General features: G+C 50.2%; 7 protein-coding genes across 7 annotated transcripts; 5 read left to right on the top strand and 2 right to left on the bottom strand.

Annotated features, from left to right (window-relative positions):
* Positions 1–32: 32 nt before the first annotated feature.
* On the top strand, positions 33–1,895 carry ACHE_60086A (uncharacterized protein; the record flags this gene model as incomplete). The annotated part of the gene is made up of 1 exon (XM_043281222.1): positions 33–1,895. One exon carries the CDS (start codon positions 33–35, stop codon positions 1,893–1,895), a length of 1,863 nt encoding a protein of 620 aa, XP_043138722.1.
* Positions 1,896–2,218: 323 nt separating this feature from the next.
* On the bottom strand, positions 2,219–3,214 carry ACHE_60085S (uncharacterized protein; the record flags this gene model as incomplete). Its single annotated transcript, XM_043281221.1, has 2 exons — positions 2,219–2,631; positions 2,692–3,214. 2 exons carry the CDS (start codon positions 3,212–3,214, stop codon positions 2,219–2,221), a joined length of 936 nt encoding a protein of 311 aa, XP_043138721.1.
* A 462-nt stretch (positions 3,215–3,676) lies between these two features.
* Positions 3,677–4,217, top strand: ACHE_60084A (uncharacterized protein; the record flags this gene model as incomplete). Its single annotated transcript, XM_043281219.1, has 2 exons — positions 3,677–3,769; positions 3,831–4,217. The coding sequence occupies 2 exons, from the start codon at positions 3,677–3,679 to the stop codon at positions 4,215–4,217; spliced, it is 480 nt and encodes a 159-aa protein (XP_043138720.1).
* A 2,787-nt stretch (positions 4,218–7,004) lies between these two features.
* On the top strand, positions 7,005–8,027 carry ACHE_60083A (PhzF family phenazine biosynthesis protein; the record flags this gene model as incomplete). The annotated part of the gene is made up of 3 exons (XM_043281218.1): positions 7,005–7,029; positions 7,076–7,103; positions 7,148–8,027. The coding sequence occupies 3 exons, from the start codon at positions 7,005–7,007 to the stop codon at positions 8,025–8,027; spliced, it is 933 nt and encodes a 310-aa protein (XP_043138719.1).
* A 30-nt stretch (positions 8,028–8,057) lies between these two features.
* Positions 8,058–9,005, bottom strand: ACHE_60082S (PLP-dependent cysteine synthase family protein; the record flags this gene model as incomplete). Its single annotated transcript, XM_043281217.1, has 1 exon — positions 8,058–9,005. The coding sequence occupies one exon, from the start codon at positions 9,003–9,005 to the stop codon at positions 8,058–8,060; it is 948 nt and encodes a 315-aa protein (XP_043138718.1).
* An 877-nt stretch (positions 9,006–9,882) lies between these two features.
* Positions 9,883–11,468, top strand: ACHE_60081A (putative MFS multidrug transporter; the record flags this gene model as incomplete). Its single annotated transcript, XM_043281216.1, has 3 exons — positions 9,883–10,569; positions 10,621–11,297; positions 11,345–11,468. 3 exons carry the CDS (start codon positions 9,883–9,885, stop codon positions 11,466–11,468), a joined length of 1,488 nt encoding a protein of 495 aa, XP_043138717.1.
* Positions 11,469–12,074: 606 nt separating this feature from the next.
* Positions 12,075–13,212, top strand: ACHE_60080A (glycoside hydrolase family 28 protein; the record flags this gene model as incomplete). The annotated part of the gene is made up of 2 exons (XM_043281215.1): positions 12,075–13,149; positions 13,199–13,212. The coding sequence occupies 2 exons, from the start codon at positions 12,075–12,077 to the stop codon at positions 13,210–13,212; spliced, it is 1,089 nt and encodes a 362-aa protein (XP_043138716.1).
* Positions 13,213–13,612: the final 400 nt, after the last annotated feature.

The raw sequence follows: 13,612 nt of genomic DNA, 5'->3' as shown, positions 1-13,612 counted from the left end.
CGAGGAATGGAGTCGTGTCAATTGCACGCAAAATGCTCGATAACGGGGCATACCCTTTGCGATGTCATGATGGAGAGCATACGGCCATGTCGCTTGCTGTGATGAATGGACATGCTTCGATCATAGAGCTGTTCCTGGAAAGAAACATACCTCTACCTAAAACGGACTTCCTCGACCCTGACTATGACGCGCTGACGGCAGCGGTGCACGAGGGCCATGCACCTGTCGTCCGGTTGATTATTAAACATCGAAAACTCCCGGCTTCTTGGAACTTCGAGTTTCTGTTGGCTGATGCAGCGGGGGATGGCTATATTGCTGTCGTCGAAGAACTCATGAGATTATGGGAAATGGAACATTCCCCTGACCAGCTTCCCCTGCCTTCATTGGCAGTCGCACTGGCCAGGGCATTGTGTAGCGCAGCGGGTGCGGATGAGATAGAAATGGTTCATTGTCTGCTCCGACTTGGAGCCAACCCGAATGCAGTTCCTCATACACGGGATACCCCGTTACTTGCCGCCATAACCTATGGTCATTCTGACATGCTCTGGTACTTGCTTACCCATGGCGCAGATGTGGCTCAGTTACCAGTTGAACAGAGATGCAGTCTTTTCTCTAAAGCCGCCACCGACGAGCGTGACGCGAAGCTCATTTTGGAGAACATCGATTATAGAAAGTTTGCAATGAACAGTAGAAAGGAACATGCATATTTGCTTTATGCCGCTATTGCATGCGAGTCTGAAAAACATGTGCGAGAACTTCTGCAACACGGCTTGCCTGATGACAGTGACTTTATAGTCCTTCGTTATGGCCAATTTTCCCTACGCTGTGGACCGCTTGAAGTGGCTGCAAAGGCGGGCAACGAGAAAATTGCCACCCTACTATTAGACAAAGGGGCTTCTTGCAACCCTCGAGACATGATCCCATCCAGAGACCCACTCCGCTTAGCCATCCTCGAAGGACGTGAGAATATAGTCAAGTTACTACTCGATCGCGGTTCTGACCCAAATTACATTGAACGTCTCGGTGCTACTGTTTCTTTGCCGCTAGTCCTAGCCATCGAACACGAATCTATCTTTAAACTACTGCTTGAGCGAGGAGCTGACCCCATGCACCCAGTTTACTTTGACTACACCAGTAGCACTGTGGCGCTACAGGTGATTATTTCTGGGAAAATGGCCTTGGCCCAGACATTGTTGGATTATGATGTGCCAATTGAAATTCCTGACCCATTGCACCATGAACAGGAGAGGACCGGTCTTTTGCACTACGCGATAGAAGGAGGGGCAGATATGATGAAATTCCTTGTTCGGAAGGGCTTTCTGGATCTCCCTATTGATGAGAACGAGAGAGAGGAAGCCGTCATATATGCATTAGACAGAAAGCAGGCCTCCTCTTTCAACTACCTCATGGAGCAAGGTTTCAACATGCCTATTAACGAGGTCCCAAAAGCACTTGAGAAACTTGCTGGCTATACGCAGACAATAGGCTACGGTTCCTTGCATTCTCAGGCCAACGCGATGTTCAACACACTGTTAAACCGTGGTGCAAATATCAATGCCACGGACGACCCTGGATACTCGGCTCTCTGGTATAGTATCCACTTTCGCCATATCAAAACCCTGGAATACCTCCTGAGTAAAGGCGCGGATCCGCTTACTTTAAACAGGGGCGGGGAAACGCCATTGTCTCTCGCAGTGCAGTGGATGGAGGGATTTGAGCTCCTGATGCGATCAATTGACATATCCTCCGTGCCGCCGGATCAGTTGCGCTATAGGATAGAGAGATGTCTTGATGTAGCTGTTGGGTTTAAGCAGTGGGAGGCCGTGAAGAGGCTGGAGCGGCTTCTAATCAAGATTGATAGACTGGAGGACTTAGTATTCCTATCCTGTATATAGTACCTGTGCGTTGAGAGGACCTTTCACCCAATAAACTAGGTACATACACTCATAGTACATACACCAAAGAGCAACTAGCGTTTCGCAACTAGTTTATCAATTAGCCTTTTGCCTAATACGACGACAAGTGGGATTAATAGATAACAGACCAGGGTGCACTGCCGTGAACGACGAGAAGGAACACCCAACATCAGTGGCTCTTTGCACCTGGACCACTCCAGTGAATCGCTCGACGAACGCTCACGAAATGCGGAATTTGATGAATTTCTCTCAATGCATAAATTATCCCCTTTAGTGTATAAGCCACGGAACTCTAAATAAACCTAACAACGCTCATACTCCCCCATCTTCTCAAACGCCAACCTCGCCACCTCCCGAAACTTCCCCTGAAACCTCTCGTCCCCAGCAACAAACCCAAACTGCGCCTTCCACTCTCTCCACCGCTCCATACTCCACATCTCCCGCGGACTCAACCCAGGGACCTTTTCACACTCCTTACACTGTTCGTAGACATACCGGCCCTCATCCGGGTATATAATCCACTGGGCAGCGCCGATGAGGTAGTTCCCGATTTTGTTGGGCCCGTCGATGGGGCGCTTGACGAGGTCGGGGTATTCACGGCTGGAGGGGAGGAGATGTTCTAGGGAGCAGAGGAAGTCGCACTTGATTAGGTTGAGGGTTGCTAGGCGGGCGATGCTGCTTTGCCAGTTGCGCCAGCGGAGGGGCGGCTGGCATGCTGGATTTCATCAGTTAGCAGGTAATAATAGCATAATTGAGAAGCTCAAAAAGGACATACCTGATTCCTCAACACGGAAAATCTCCGCTAACCACCCCCAACTCTCAAACTCCCAGAACGTCATCGTAGGATAGGGCTCTTCCGAACCATCCTCCGGTGGAACACCATCTGGTACCTCCCGCCTCGGCAGGTCGCGCAGCACCTCTAGAAACTTAATAATTCGATCCTGCCCCGGATGGTATGGCGGAAAAGCAGAGCACAACCGCGCAATCCACTGGATAAGCTCTTCAAGATCCCCGCTTGGATTCGGTGCGATCGCACGCATGCTCGGAATGCCATGCTCCTCTTCTTCCGGGGTGAGATTTCGAGGATCTGGGCGTTTCAGAAGCTCTTCCTTTCTCCGGTAGGCTTCTTGCACGATGACCGTGTTGAATTCTATAGCTGCGTCGCGGGGGTTCACATCGCCGTTGACCAGCGCTTCAAGTCTTTTCTTGCCTTGGATTACTTCTTCAGTGTCCCAGTCTTCGAATAGTTTGAACAGGAGGGGTTTCTGGTCGTATTCTTCGGAGTATTCGGGATCCATATTCAATTTGTTCGCGGTAACTGTGATTTTGGAATAGATGTGAAAAGGATGGTAAGAAGATGTTGTGGTACGGCGGACTAGCTATTTACACGGTCTTGGCTGCCACTTTTGATCGTCGCTTATCAGCCTTGCTTCGGCTCGCCGATCACTACAAGGCTTTCTTGCCTTTTTCGTATGTATTTCTATCATTATCACTCTCGACTCAGGAACGAACCAAGGCATACAAGGATAGCTATCACTTTACAGTCCCCAATTCCTTCACCCAGAGGCATACTCCAAAACAGCCTTGCAAAATGGGTATATCAAGCGGCTTCTGTCTCTCAGAAGGACAATACAACAACAGCATCAATCAACCAACCAACCAAACCACCAAAGAATCACTCGGACTTAACCAATTGATTCAAAAAATAATCATTATCTCACTTTAACAACACCCCAACAAGCAAGAACCAAGCCACCAAAATGCATCTTATCCAAGCATTCTTCTACGTCGCCCTTCTCGTCGCAACTCCCATCTTCGCTGCCCCCGCCGGCAAATCAGCTCCCACCGCTCCTGTAAGTCCCCCTTTACCTCTCTTTACCCTGCCATCGAAACACCCAACTAACAAACCAACAGTCAACCGTAACTTGCAAACCCACCACCAACGCCTCCTCCACGAAAACCTTCAAAGTCAGCGTCTCGCGCGCCAAAGACGAGATGACAAAAGCCGGCCTCAACACCGGCAAGTCCGGCGACCCACACGTCTACGGCAACACAGACAAGATAAAATGGGGCGTTGGCGCATGTGACAAGGCCGGAGCGCATTTGCTCGAGTATCCTGTGTTTTGGGAGGGGCAGAAGGCGAATTGGGAGAAGAATGAGTATACGGCATTGCAGGCGAAGACGCCGATTCGGGTTGTTTACGCGAATGCGAATGGGGCGGCGGTTTACTGTGGAGTTATGACACATGCGAAGGTGACGAAGGAGTTTAAGGGGGAGGATTACTTTGTTAAGTGTGAGTGATGGTGTCATGTATATATAATAAATTGGCCAAATTACAATTTAGTTTGCCCAAGAAACTTTTTTGTCCCCTCTGCGGTGAGTTCAACCAGAGGAATCGGAGGTCCACCGCAAGGATCTTTCTGAAGGGACATTTGAAGATCCTTGAACTGGAGACTCAGTAGCGCGTTTGTCCAATGAACGGTGAACAGAACCAGGGAATTGAACAGGCACACTTGCATACGCTGGAACCCAAGATAGAACTTCTTTTCTTGCGTAGACAGGATGATTTCATTAAATGGACCAATATCCTCGATATAAACCGGCGTCTTCCTTCCAGGTTAGGTTTCCAGCCCGTTCTCTTGGACTAGATATTTGATGCCCTGTTACTAGTTAGACCAGAAAGCCCGGCAGATACGGCTGTCGTTACTGACCCTCCGCACTTTTGAGCCATCCTCATCTTCAATTTTGGTATTGGTTAACTTCTGGTAATATCCTTGAAGGTTCCTCCAATCTGTCTCTAATGAACTGGCTTGTTGATGCTTTTCAATCGTCGGCCCTCTTTTCCTCGCTGGAGTTTGAGACACCAGCCTAAGAAACAGTACATGTCATTGATTGACGTCTGCCGCAGGGCCTCCTCAGGTTCCCACCATTTTGGAATCTCAGGCTCCAGACGTGTTCTGCTGTCACAGTACCTATAACTTCATCAGCAGAGGCCGACTAAGATGCAGCACCACTAGAATAACAGACCGTTTCCAGCGGGTTTCAATCCGCTCTCGTCGCAAGATTGTTCCTTCTGCCTTATCAAAATCTTTGGGGATCTTGAACAGGTTGATCCCAGTATCATCAAGCGGGTCGTCATAGAATTCTCCCACGTCATCAGGTTCTCCTGATTCCAAAGCGGGGTGGCTTTTATCCGCCTGAAAATGTTTTCATGGGCTCAGGGTATCGTCCGGCTCCGTCAGATCCGTCTCATAAGTAGCGTCACGCTGTTCATCTGAGTCGATACTGCTACTGGTGACGTTATCCACGCCACAGTTACTTATGTCTATTCAGTCGAGACCGTGGGCGTTTCATCGCTTGGATTCAACGGAATTAGATAACAAACAAACACTGGTTTTGTATGGAGAGGGAGGGAGTGGAAAGCGAGACGAAGACATGGCAAAGCTAGAGAGCAAGTATAAAGCAGTGAGCGAGCTTCTTCTTGTTCATGCAGTAATGTGGAAACTGGTATACGGAAAAAGAAGCTCGTAAATACAGGAACCCAGAATGATAATATAAATGGGAGATAGGAAGATGGCAGGATGACTGGAAAATTGAGGGACAAACATAGAAGGAAGAGGCCACAATAAAAGAGTGGGCTCTAATACAGTGCCATGAGGCCATTTTCGGCACTGTCACGGAACGGCGACTGCAGCCGTGATGGTGAAGCAAAAGGTGAGCCTTCGTCGAAAGACCGAGAAGGATGGCTGAAACAAGGAGTCGGGGTCGGGGTGCGTGGTCGTAAACGCACATGGCTGGTGAAAGGCATGGATCACGTGTTACCAAATGACAGCCGAAAATGGCGTCGTCTGAGGCCGAAAATGGCAGCCATTTGGTAGATACAAACCTATCCTTAGTCACATATCAGATGACTCGACCACACCCGCCAGAGAAATACGACCAGTACCAATTTCTTTTCTTTTCTTTGTATTTTTGCATTCATATCTTTGATTTTTCACTCACATAAACTGTTTACTCTCAGTTACCGCACTGCAAGACAGAGAGGATTGACCGATTAACAGATAGTTGGCTTGCGGGATACCACCATGAGTCTTCTGAGCCTCCCCAATGAGGTCCTGTTTCTCATAGCTGATTCCTTGGAATATTCCTGGAATATCAGTGCGCTTTCGCAGGCAAATCATCATTTGTATTCCTTGCTGAACTGCTATGCCTTTCAACATAACATCCGCTACTTTTGACAGGTCAGTAGTGAAATGGGCAATCGACCATGACTCTGAAGTTGTCATGAGCAAAATGCTGGATGCCGGTGCTTTTGCTCATCCACGGCATAATGTTGCACATATACTGAACGTCGCTCTAAAGGGCCGGACGAAAATTGTCCGGTTACTTCTGGAGAAGGACCTACTTTCAGCAGACGATTGCGAAACGCTGATCAATCAGGCGACAGTTTATGGCCAAATTCCCATTTTACAACTGTTACGCGAGCGAGCCAGGCTAACGTTTCCTGGAGAAACAGTGTTGCTTTACGGTATCCTGTCTCTTAACAACAGATGTGTTAGAATACCTCCTCAATCACGGTACGGATCCGCTAACTCCGAATATCGAAGGTCGCGTGTCGGGAAAGACACTTGAGGCCATGCTATATGCAATTGACATTCATGCCGTTTCGCGAGTCAGTTGCAGTCACAGCTTCCTAGGAAACTAGATAGTGCAGCTAGATTTGAGCAGTGGAAGGTTGTAAAGACGGTGGAGTGTTTCCAAGCCAAAGTTAACATTGAGCTCGGCGAGAGATACATCATGTTTGAAATGGTGATAGAGATGTCATGGACAATTGAGTCGCATTCTCCACGCATACCCCGGTCAACTACTCCGGTGAGTCAGTGTAGTGTCAAATGTTCGTGACCGCGGTACTTACAGCGTTTAAATTAAGCGTTTAAATTGTTTTAGCGTAACTTATGTCTAGTGCCAATTCCGCTATCTCCGACGATATCCGATATATCCAGATCGGGATGGTTGTGAGTCAATTCCCTCGACTTATAAGACGCCTCCCTCGCTGTAGATTAATACCAAAACCTACAATTGAATAAAATGACGGGAGAAAAGGCTTCATACGGTAAGACAGGGTCTATGATACTAGCCAGCACTCGCTAACCGGACAGTCACCATCGATGTATTCACATCGCAACGGTATGCATCCCCCCCGCAATGGCCACTCTTTCTAACAAACACAGTCTCAAGGGAAACCAACTCGCCGTGGTCGACATCACCAATAAATCCCTAACCCACCAGCGCAAGCAACAAATTGCCCGCGAGTTCAATTTCTCCGAAAGCGTTTTCCTGACTCATGGCGGTCCGGGACGAAACCCGCGCGCCGAGATCTTCACGCCCGTGAATGAGATGGAATTCGCCGGTCATCCCGTTATTGGGACAGGGCATGTCTTGTTCCAAGGCTTGTTGGGTTCGTATGGCGCGGGCCAGAGTATGGCGTTAGACACCAAGGCGGGGCCGGTTACGATTGAGTATGATCCAGCTGTGAAGCTCGTCTCGGCCGGGATTCCGCATAATGTGCATGTTCATGAGAAGCAAGCCGCTCTTTCTGCTCTTGTGGCGACACAGAAGAGCCTGGCTGATGTGTCGGGTCTCGACTGCACATACCCCATCGTATCTATGGTGAAGGGAGTCACCTATGTGCTGAGCGATTTTACAAAGCAACCTGATGCGTTTGCTAATTTGGCACCGGGACCAAGCCCGACTATTGCCTTGGACGATGAGTGGAGTCCTTCGTTCGTTGGAGTCATGTATTATCGGACTCTGCAGTCTCACATTGAGAACGAAACAACTATCTGGGACCTCCGTGTGCGCATGATTGCCATCGATCTGGAGGATCCGGCGTGTGGAAGTGGATCGTGTGCCTTGGGCGCGTATCTCGCCTTACAATCTGGACAGCAGAGCCGCAAGCACCGATTCAATATCAACCAAGGGTCGGAAATCGGACGAGATAGCCAGATCGTCGTCAACATCGAGCTGAATGAGTCACGAGACAAGGTGGAGAGTATGCAGCTCGCTGGTCCGGCGGCTTTGGTGACTCAAGGCAAGATCTTCTTAAATTAGTCTATCCAAATATGTACAGTCTATACCAGTTCACTCTGTAAACAAAGTACCATTCAAGTACTTGAGCCCTGTGTCAACCGCCACCGTAACAACAGTCTTTCCGGGTCCCAACTCTTTAGCCAGGGCCAATGCGCCGGCGACATTCAGACCCGTGGAAGTTCCAACAAGCAGGCCTTCCTCGCGAGCCAGACGGCGACATATCTGACGACCCTCTTCTTCAGAAATCGCTCGGGCTTCATCGTAAAGACTCTTCTCCAGATGTGGTGGGATAAACCCAAGCCCAACGCCCTCCACACCATGAGATCCGGTATAGCCTTCCGTTAGTATCGGTGAAGACGCCGGCTCGAGCACAATTGTTCGTGTCTCGTGCCTCTGGGATTTCAAAACGCGAGAAGCTCCCATCACCATCCCGCCGGTGCCGACAGCACCGCAAAAAGCATCGATTCCCTCCGGGAACTGTTGCACGAGCTCATGGCCAATACCCTCGTACCCAACGAAAGAATCCCGGTTACTGAACTGGTTCGTCAAGTAACAGTTTCCATTCCCCGCAATCTCCCGCGCCCGTTTCGCCATGGACGGGACCAAGTCACTGGTAATAGTACCAGTCGGACTATGGACAATCTCGAGCTCCGCCCCGAACGCAGTCATCGTCCGCAATTTCTCCGTCGCAAACGCATTGGACGACACAACTCGGAACCGATACCCTTTGATCGCGCAAATATACGCAAGGGAGGAACCAGTGCTGCCGCCTGTGGCTTCGACGACGGTCATACCGGGTTTTAGATCGCCACGGCGCTCGGCTTCCTCGATCATAGATTTGGCCATCCGGTCCTTGTAGGAGCCGGTGGGGTTGATGGATTCGAGCTTGAGGTAGACATCGGCGTGGTTTTCGGGGACGAGACGGCGGAGATGGATGACGGGGGTGTTACCGATGACTTGGAGGGCGTTGGCTACCGGAGGGGGTGCGGTCACCGTCATTTTGTTGTTATTGTATGTACTCCGTATAGAGTGGTGGATTGTTGAATGTTTATGTTTCCATTATGACTCTTTCCTCGTCAGATCCAAAACTTGTTTGTTCCGAAATAGGCTAGGATGAACGGAACGGCATTAATCATCAGAAGTGATTCTTCGTGCCTGAACCAGTGAACGGCGCGGTATATTATGAGTTAAAGCGTTAGAAGACAGATTTAATGCTCAGGATATTTACTCGGCGCCATTGCAAAATAGTAAGGCATTGTTCATCGTTGTAGAAGCTGTCAAGATTCTGCGAAATGGATACTCTGTGGAGATATATAATTCATCCCTAAGTAATCGTACCTGAACGAGTGGTATGATATGATTATGCTTGAACACAACTCCAGACCTTCCATGTAACCATCTCGAACAATGCTTCACAGCAGTGATGATGTCCCGTCTAGCTTGTCAATGTCTCGGTAGGACTTCGGGACAGACTCAACACGCAGTTTGATTATACAAGACGTAGAATGGAAGAGATCAATGCTCAAAGTTTATCCATACCCCGCAATTTGGCTTCGGCCTAGAATAAATCTAATCTGATATCACCGGCATCTGTATTCTCGGAATTTCCGTGCTGGACCTCGGATCGGCTACGAAAAGGCTTAACAATGCCGGGACACGACTATCATTGCCCTTGGCTTAATTTGACGGACCTGTCAAATGCATTCTCCCCGCATTTTCTCCGCACTCTGAAGGCTTGGCCATGTCTGTAAGGTAGATTCAATCATTCCGTTGTTGTCAATCGAATCGTTTCAGTGTGCGGAACCAGTCACTATGCGGTCATTTTTAAGCACGATGCCGCGATGTTTTCGGAAATGTGTGGAACAGAATCAGCAGAATGTCGATTGAAGTATCTCAAGCTGGTGTGCCAAAAGGGCACCCGGACCACCTTGAAGAAGCAGAAGGTAAAGCCTTGACTGATATCTCATCAGAGCATCAAGCCTTCCTCATCGACCGCCATGGAACCGTGAACCTCGATCCCATTCCAAGCATCGACCCGGCAGATCCGTACAACTGGCCATCATGGAAAAAGGGAACCAATTTGGCCCTCGTCGCCTTCCATGCCTTCATGGGCACCTTTTCCGCGGCCGGAATCATCCCCGCGTTTCAGCAGATCTCAGAGGCACTGGGTGTCTCGCTGCAACGCGCGAGTTATCTTGTCTCATTGCAAATTGCGATCCTGGGCGGTGCACCGTTGTTGTGGAAACCATTATCGCATCGTTTCGGACGGAGGCCAATCTTCTTGTTGTCGTTGATACTGAGTTGTGTGAGCAATGTGGGATGCGCGAAGAGCCTGAACTACGCCTCAATGGCCGCTTGTCGGGCATTGGTGGCGTGTTTCATCTCGCCGGCCATGGCCATTGGGAGTGCGGTGGTTATGGAAACCTATTTCCAGCATGAGCGAGCGAGGTATATGGGTATCTGGACAGTGATGGTGACCCTTGGGATACCGATTGGGCCGCTTATATTTGGATTCGTGGCGAATCGCGTGGGGTACGTATGGATCTATTGGATATTGGCTATTGTGAGTTCCTCAACCTGCATTGAGCCATTGGGGTTATGCTAACAAGCATAGACGAATGGGTGCCAGTTCATACTGTATATCTTCCTGGGACCAGAGACGCGTTACGTCGAGTCGAACAAGACAGGATCAGTATCAGTCTTCCAACGACAGTATCTTCGCCTTGGAAGGATTGATCCCCAATCTTTCACTTTGAATGAATTCATCCATCCTCTTTCCCTCTTCCGCAGGATCCCTGTTATGCTCGCTGCGGTCGCATATGGAATGGTCTTCCTCTTCGCGAGCGTGATGAACTCCATTGAGATACCCCAGCTACTGCAGCATAAATTCGAGCTCAATGCAGAGCAGCTAGGCCTGCAGTTCCTTGGACTCATTATTGGGACTCTGTTAGGCGAGCAGCTGGGCGGCATCATGTCTGACCTCTGGATGAGTTGGCGCGCCCGCCGCATCGGCCACCTTCCAGCCCCTGAGTTTAGACTCTGGTTGAGCTATATCGGGTTCTTCCTGAGTATGGCGGGTATGATCATCTTCCTGGTGTGCACCGAGCAGGCCCAGGCTGGGAAATGGACCGTGGTGCCGATAGTCGGCACAGGTATTGCGGCTTTTGGCAATCAGGTTGTAACCACCGTTCTTACCACATATGCCGTGGATATCTACCCTGAGGATGCTGGGAGTGTCGGTGTGTTCATCAACTTTGTGCGCTCGGAATGGGGGTTCATCGGGCCGTTCTGGTATGTCACCCCGATTGTCTGTGTATCGAATGACTAACGCGACGCAGGTTTCCGGCCATGTTCGAAGAAGTCGGCATCGCAGCCAGTGCAGGAGTGATGGTCGCCCTGATTACTGGTGTCAGTTTTATTCCGACGGCTCTTTTGCACTGGCAAGGGTGGCGACTGCGGTAATGTTGAGCTCCGTACACGGAGTGTTGCATATACTCAACAACCACGTATGAATGCAATTACACGATATTGATCTGGATCAGGCCATTTTTCTATATGCGACATGGCAGGCAGCGGTGTATCATCTCCATTATCTAGGACAAAGGGTAATCTATGTAGCCCACCACCATTCAGAGCGGTTTCAGGGAGATTAGATAGTCACATCGGGTGTTTTCCGACAATATCAACTGCACGGAAGGTTCGGATCTTTTAATATCGAGCCCGGGGAGTTTCTATACAACGGGACAGCCTTGTTGGTGCACAGTTCGGACCCATGGCTAGTCAAGCATCGGCGTCCCCACCGGCTGTCACAGATAGATCGGAGTGGGCTCAGGAGGACCCAGGGCTGCCACTGAAGTTATTGCAGCAGTTTCACGTTGACACAGATAGGGCTGGTATAAGGTCAGGCAAAAAGCTTAGCCTTTGCATATAAAAACCTCTGTCCCTGGCCGTCAACATGATTGTTTCCAACAAGCAAGCTCATTCTCTCTTTCTGATCTCCTTTCTTTACTCCCTTCCATTCTCTATTCTATTCCGTTCTGTTGACCAGAGCCAATTCCCTTCGTTATAATGCACTCTTTCCAACTTCTCGGCCTAGCTGTGCTGGGCTCCGTTGTCTCTGCTGCCCCGGCACCCTCTCGTGCTTCGGACTTCACCAAGCGCGCAAGCACCTGCACCTTCACCGACGCCGCGGCGGCCTCTGAGAGCATTTCGAAGTGCTCTGATGTCGTGCTTAAGGACATTGAGGTCCCCGCCGGTGAGACCCTGGACCTCTCTGACGCCGCCGACAACTCCAAGATTACCTTCGAGGGTACCACCACCTTCGGCTACAAGGAGTGGAAGGGCCCTCTCATCCGCTTCGGTGGTTCCGGCCTCACCATCACTGCTGCCGAGGATGCCGTGATTGATGGCGAGGGCTCGCGCTGGTGGGACGGCAAGGGCACGAACGGCGGCAAGACCAAGCCCAAGTTCATGTATGTCCACTCCATCGAGGACTCGACTATCTCCGGCCTGCACATCAAGAACACTCCCGTGCAGGCCATCAGTGTCCAGGCCGACAACACTATTCTCGAGAACTTGACCATCGACAACTCGGACGGCGACGACAACGGCGGCCACAACACCGACGCGTTCGACATCAGCGAGTCTAACGGTGTCTACATCCGCGGCGCCACCGTCAAGAACCAGGACGATTGTATCGCCATCAACTCGGGCAAGAACATCGAGTTCTCGGGCGGTTCCTGCTCTGGTGGCCACGGTCTCTCCATCGGCTCCATTGGCGGCCGCGATGACAACACCGTCCAGAACGTCACCATCACCGACTCGACTATCAGCAACTCTGCCAACGGCCTGCGCATCAAGACCAAGGTCGATGAGACCGGCTCCGTCAGCGACATCACCTACTCTGACATCAAGCTCTCTGGTATCTCCGACTACGGTATCGTCGTCGAGCAGGACTACAAGAACAGTGGCGCCACCGGCTCCCCCAGCAACGACATTAAGGTCACCGGCATTACCTTTGACGGTATCACCGGTTCCGTTGAGGACGATGCAAACCCGATCTTCATCCTTTGCGGTGATGGCAGCTGCTCTGACTGGACCTGGAAGGGCGTCGACATCACTGGCGGCGAGTCGAGCGATGACTGTAAGAACGTCCCTTCTGGCGTTTCTTGCTAATCGTGTGCAAAGTATAGTGTACAACTTGTAATATAGCTACCTACCTGTCAAGTGCTATCCCTTGTAATATAGCTTTTCAAGCAGTGTTATTGAATAGTCAATAAACCATTACGCTTATTGTTGAATAATGTCAATTCAGAGTGTCAGTGTAAGCTCCCGTCTTGGTCGGTATCCAAAGCAGTATTCAGGCATTCCACGAATGAGGACAGTCACCAGTCAATATATTCAATCCGACATCGGTCCCGGACGCCCGAATCACATCAACGCTTTGACCATGTCTCAGATGCGGTTGTAGGACTGCGACGTACTTCCGCCAGCTGCAGAAGCTTTGTTCAATCTATAGAATATGTCGAGCATCTCGTGCATCTCCGGTTCAGCAGCGCCACGCCAAGCCAGTCGTCCACATAAACTCCTCCCTTACCGTTGGCGAG

The sequence above is a fragment of the Aspergillus chevalieri genome, chromosome 6 (genome assembly GCF_016861735.1).
Source record: "Aspergillus chevalieri M1 DNA, chromosome 6, nearly complete sequence".
NCBI classification, from domain to species: domain Eukaryota; kingdom Fungi; phylum Ascomycota; class Eurotiomycetes; order Eurotiales; family Aspergillaceae; genus Aspergillus; species Aspergillus chevalieri.
Note: the sequence above shows the minus strand (reverse complement) of the source record. Positions and strands in the feature narration are given on the sequence as shown.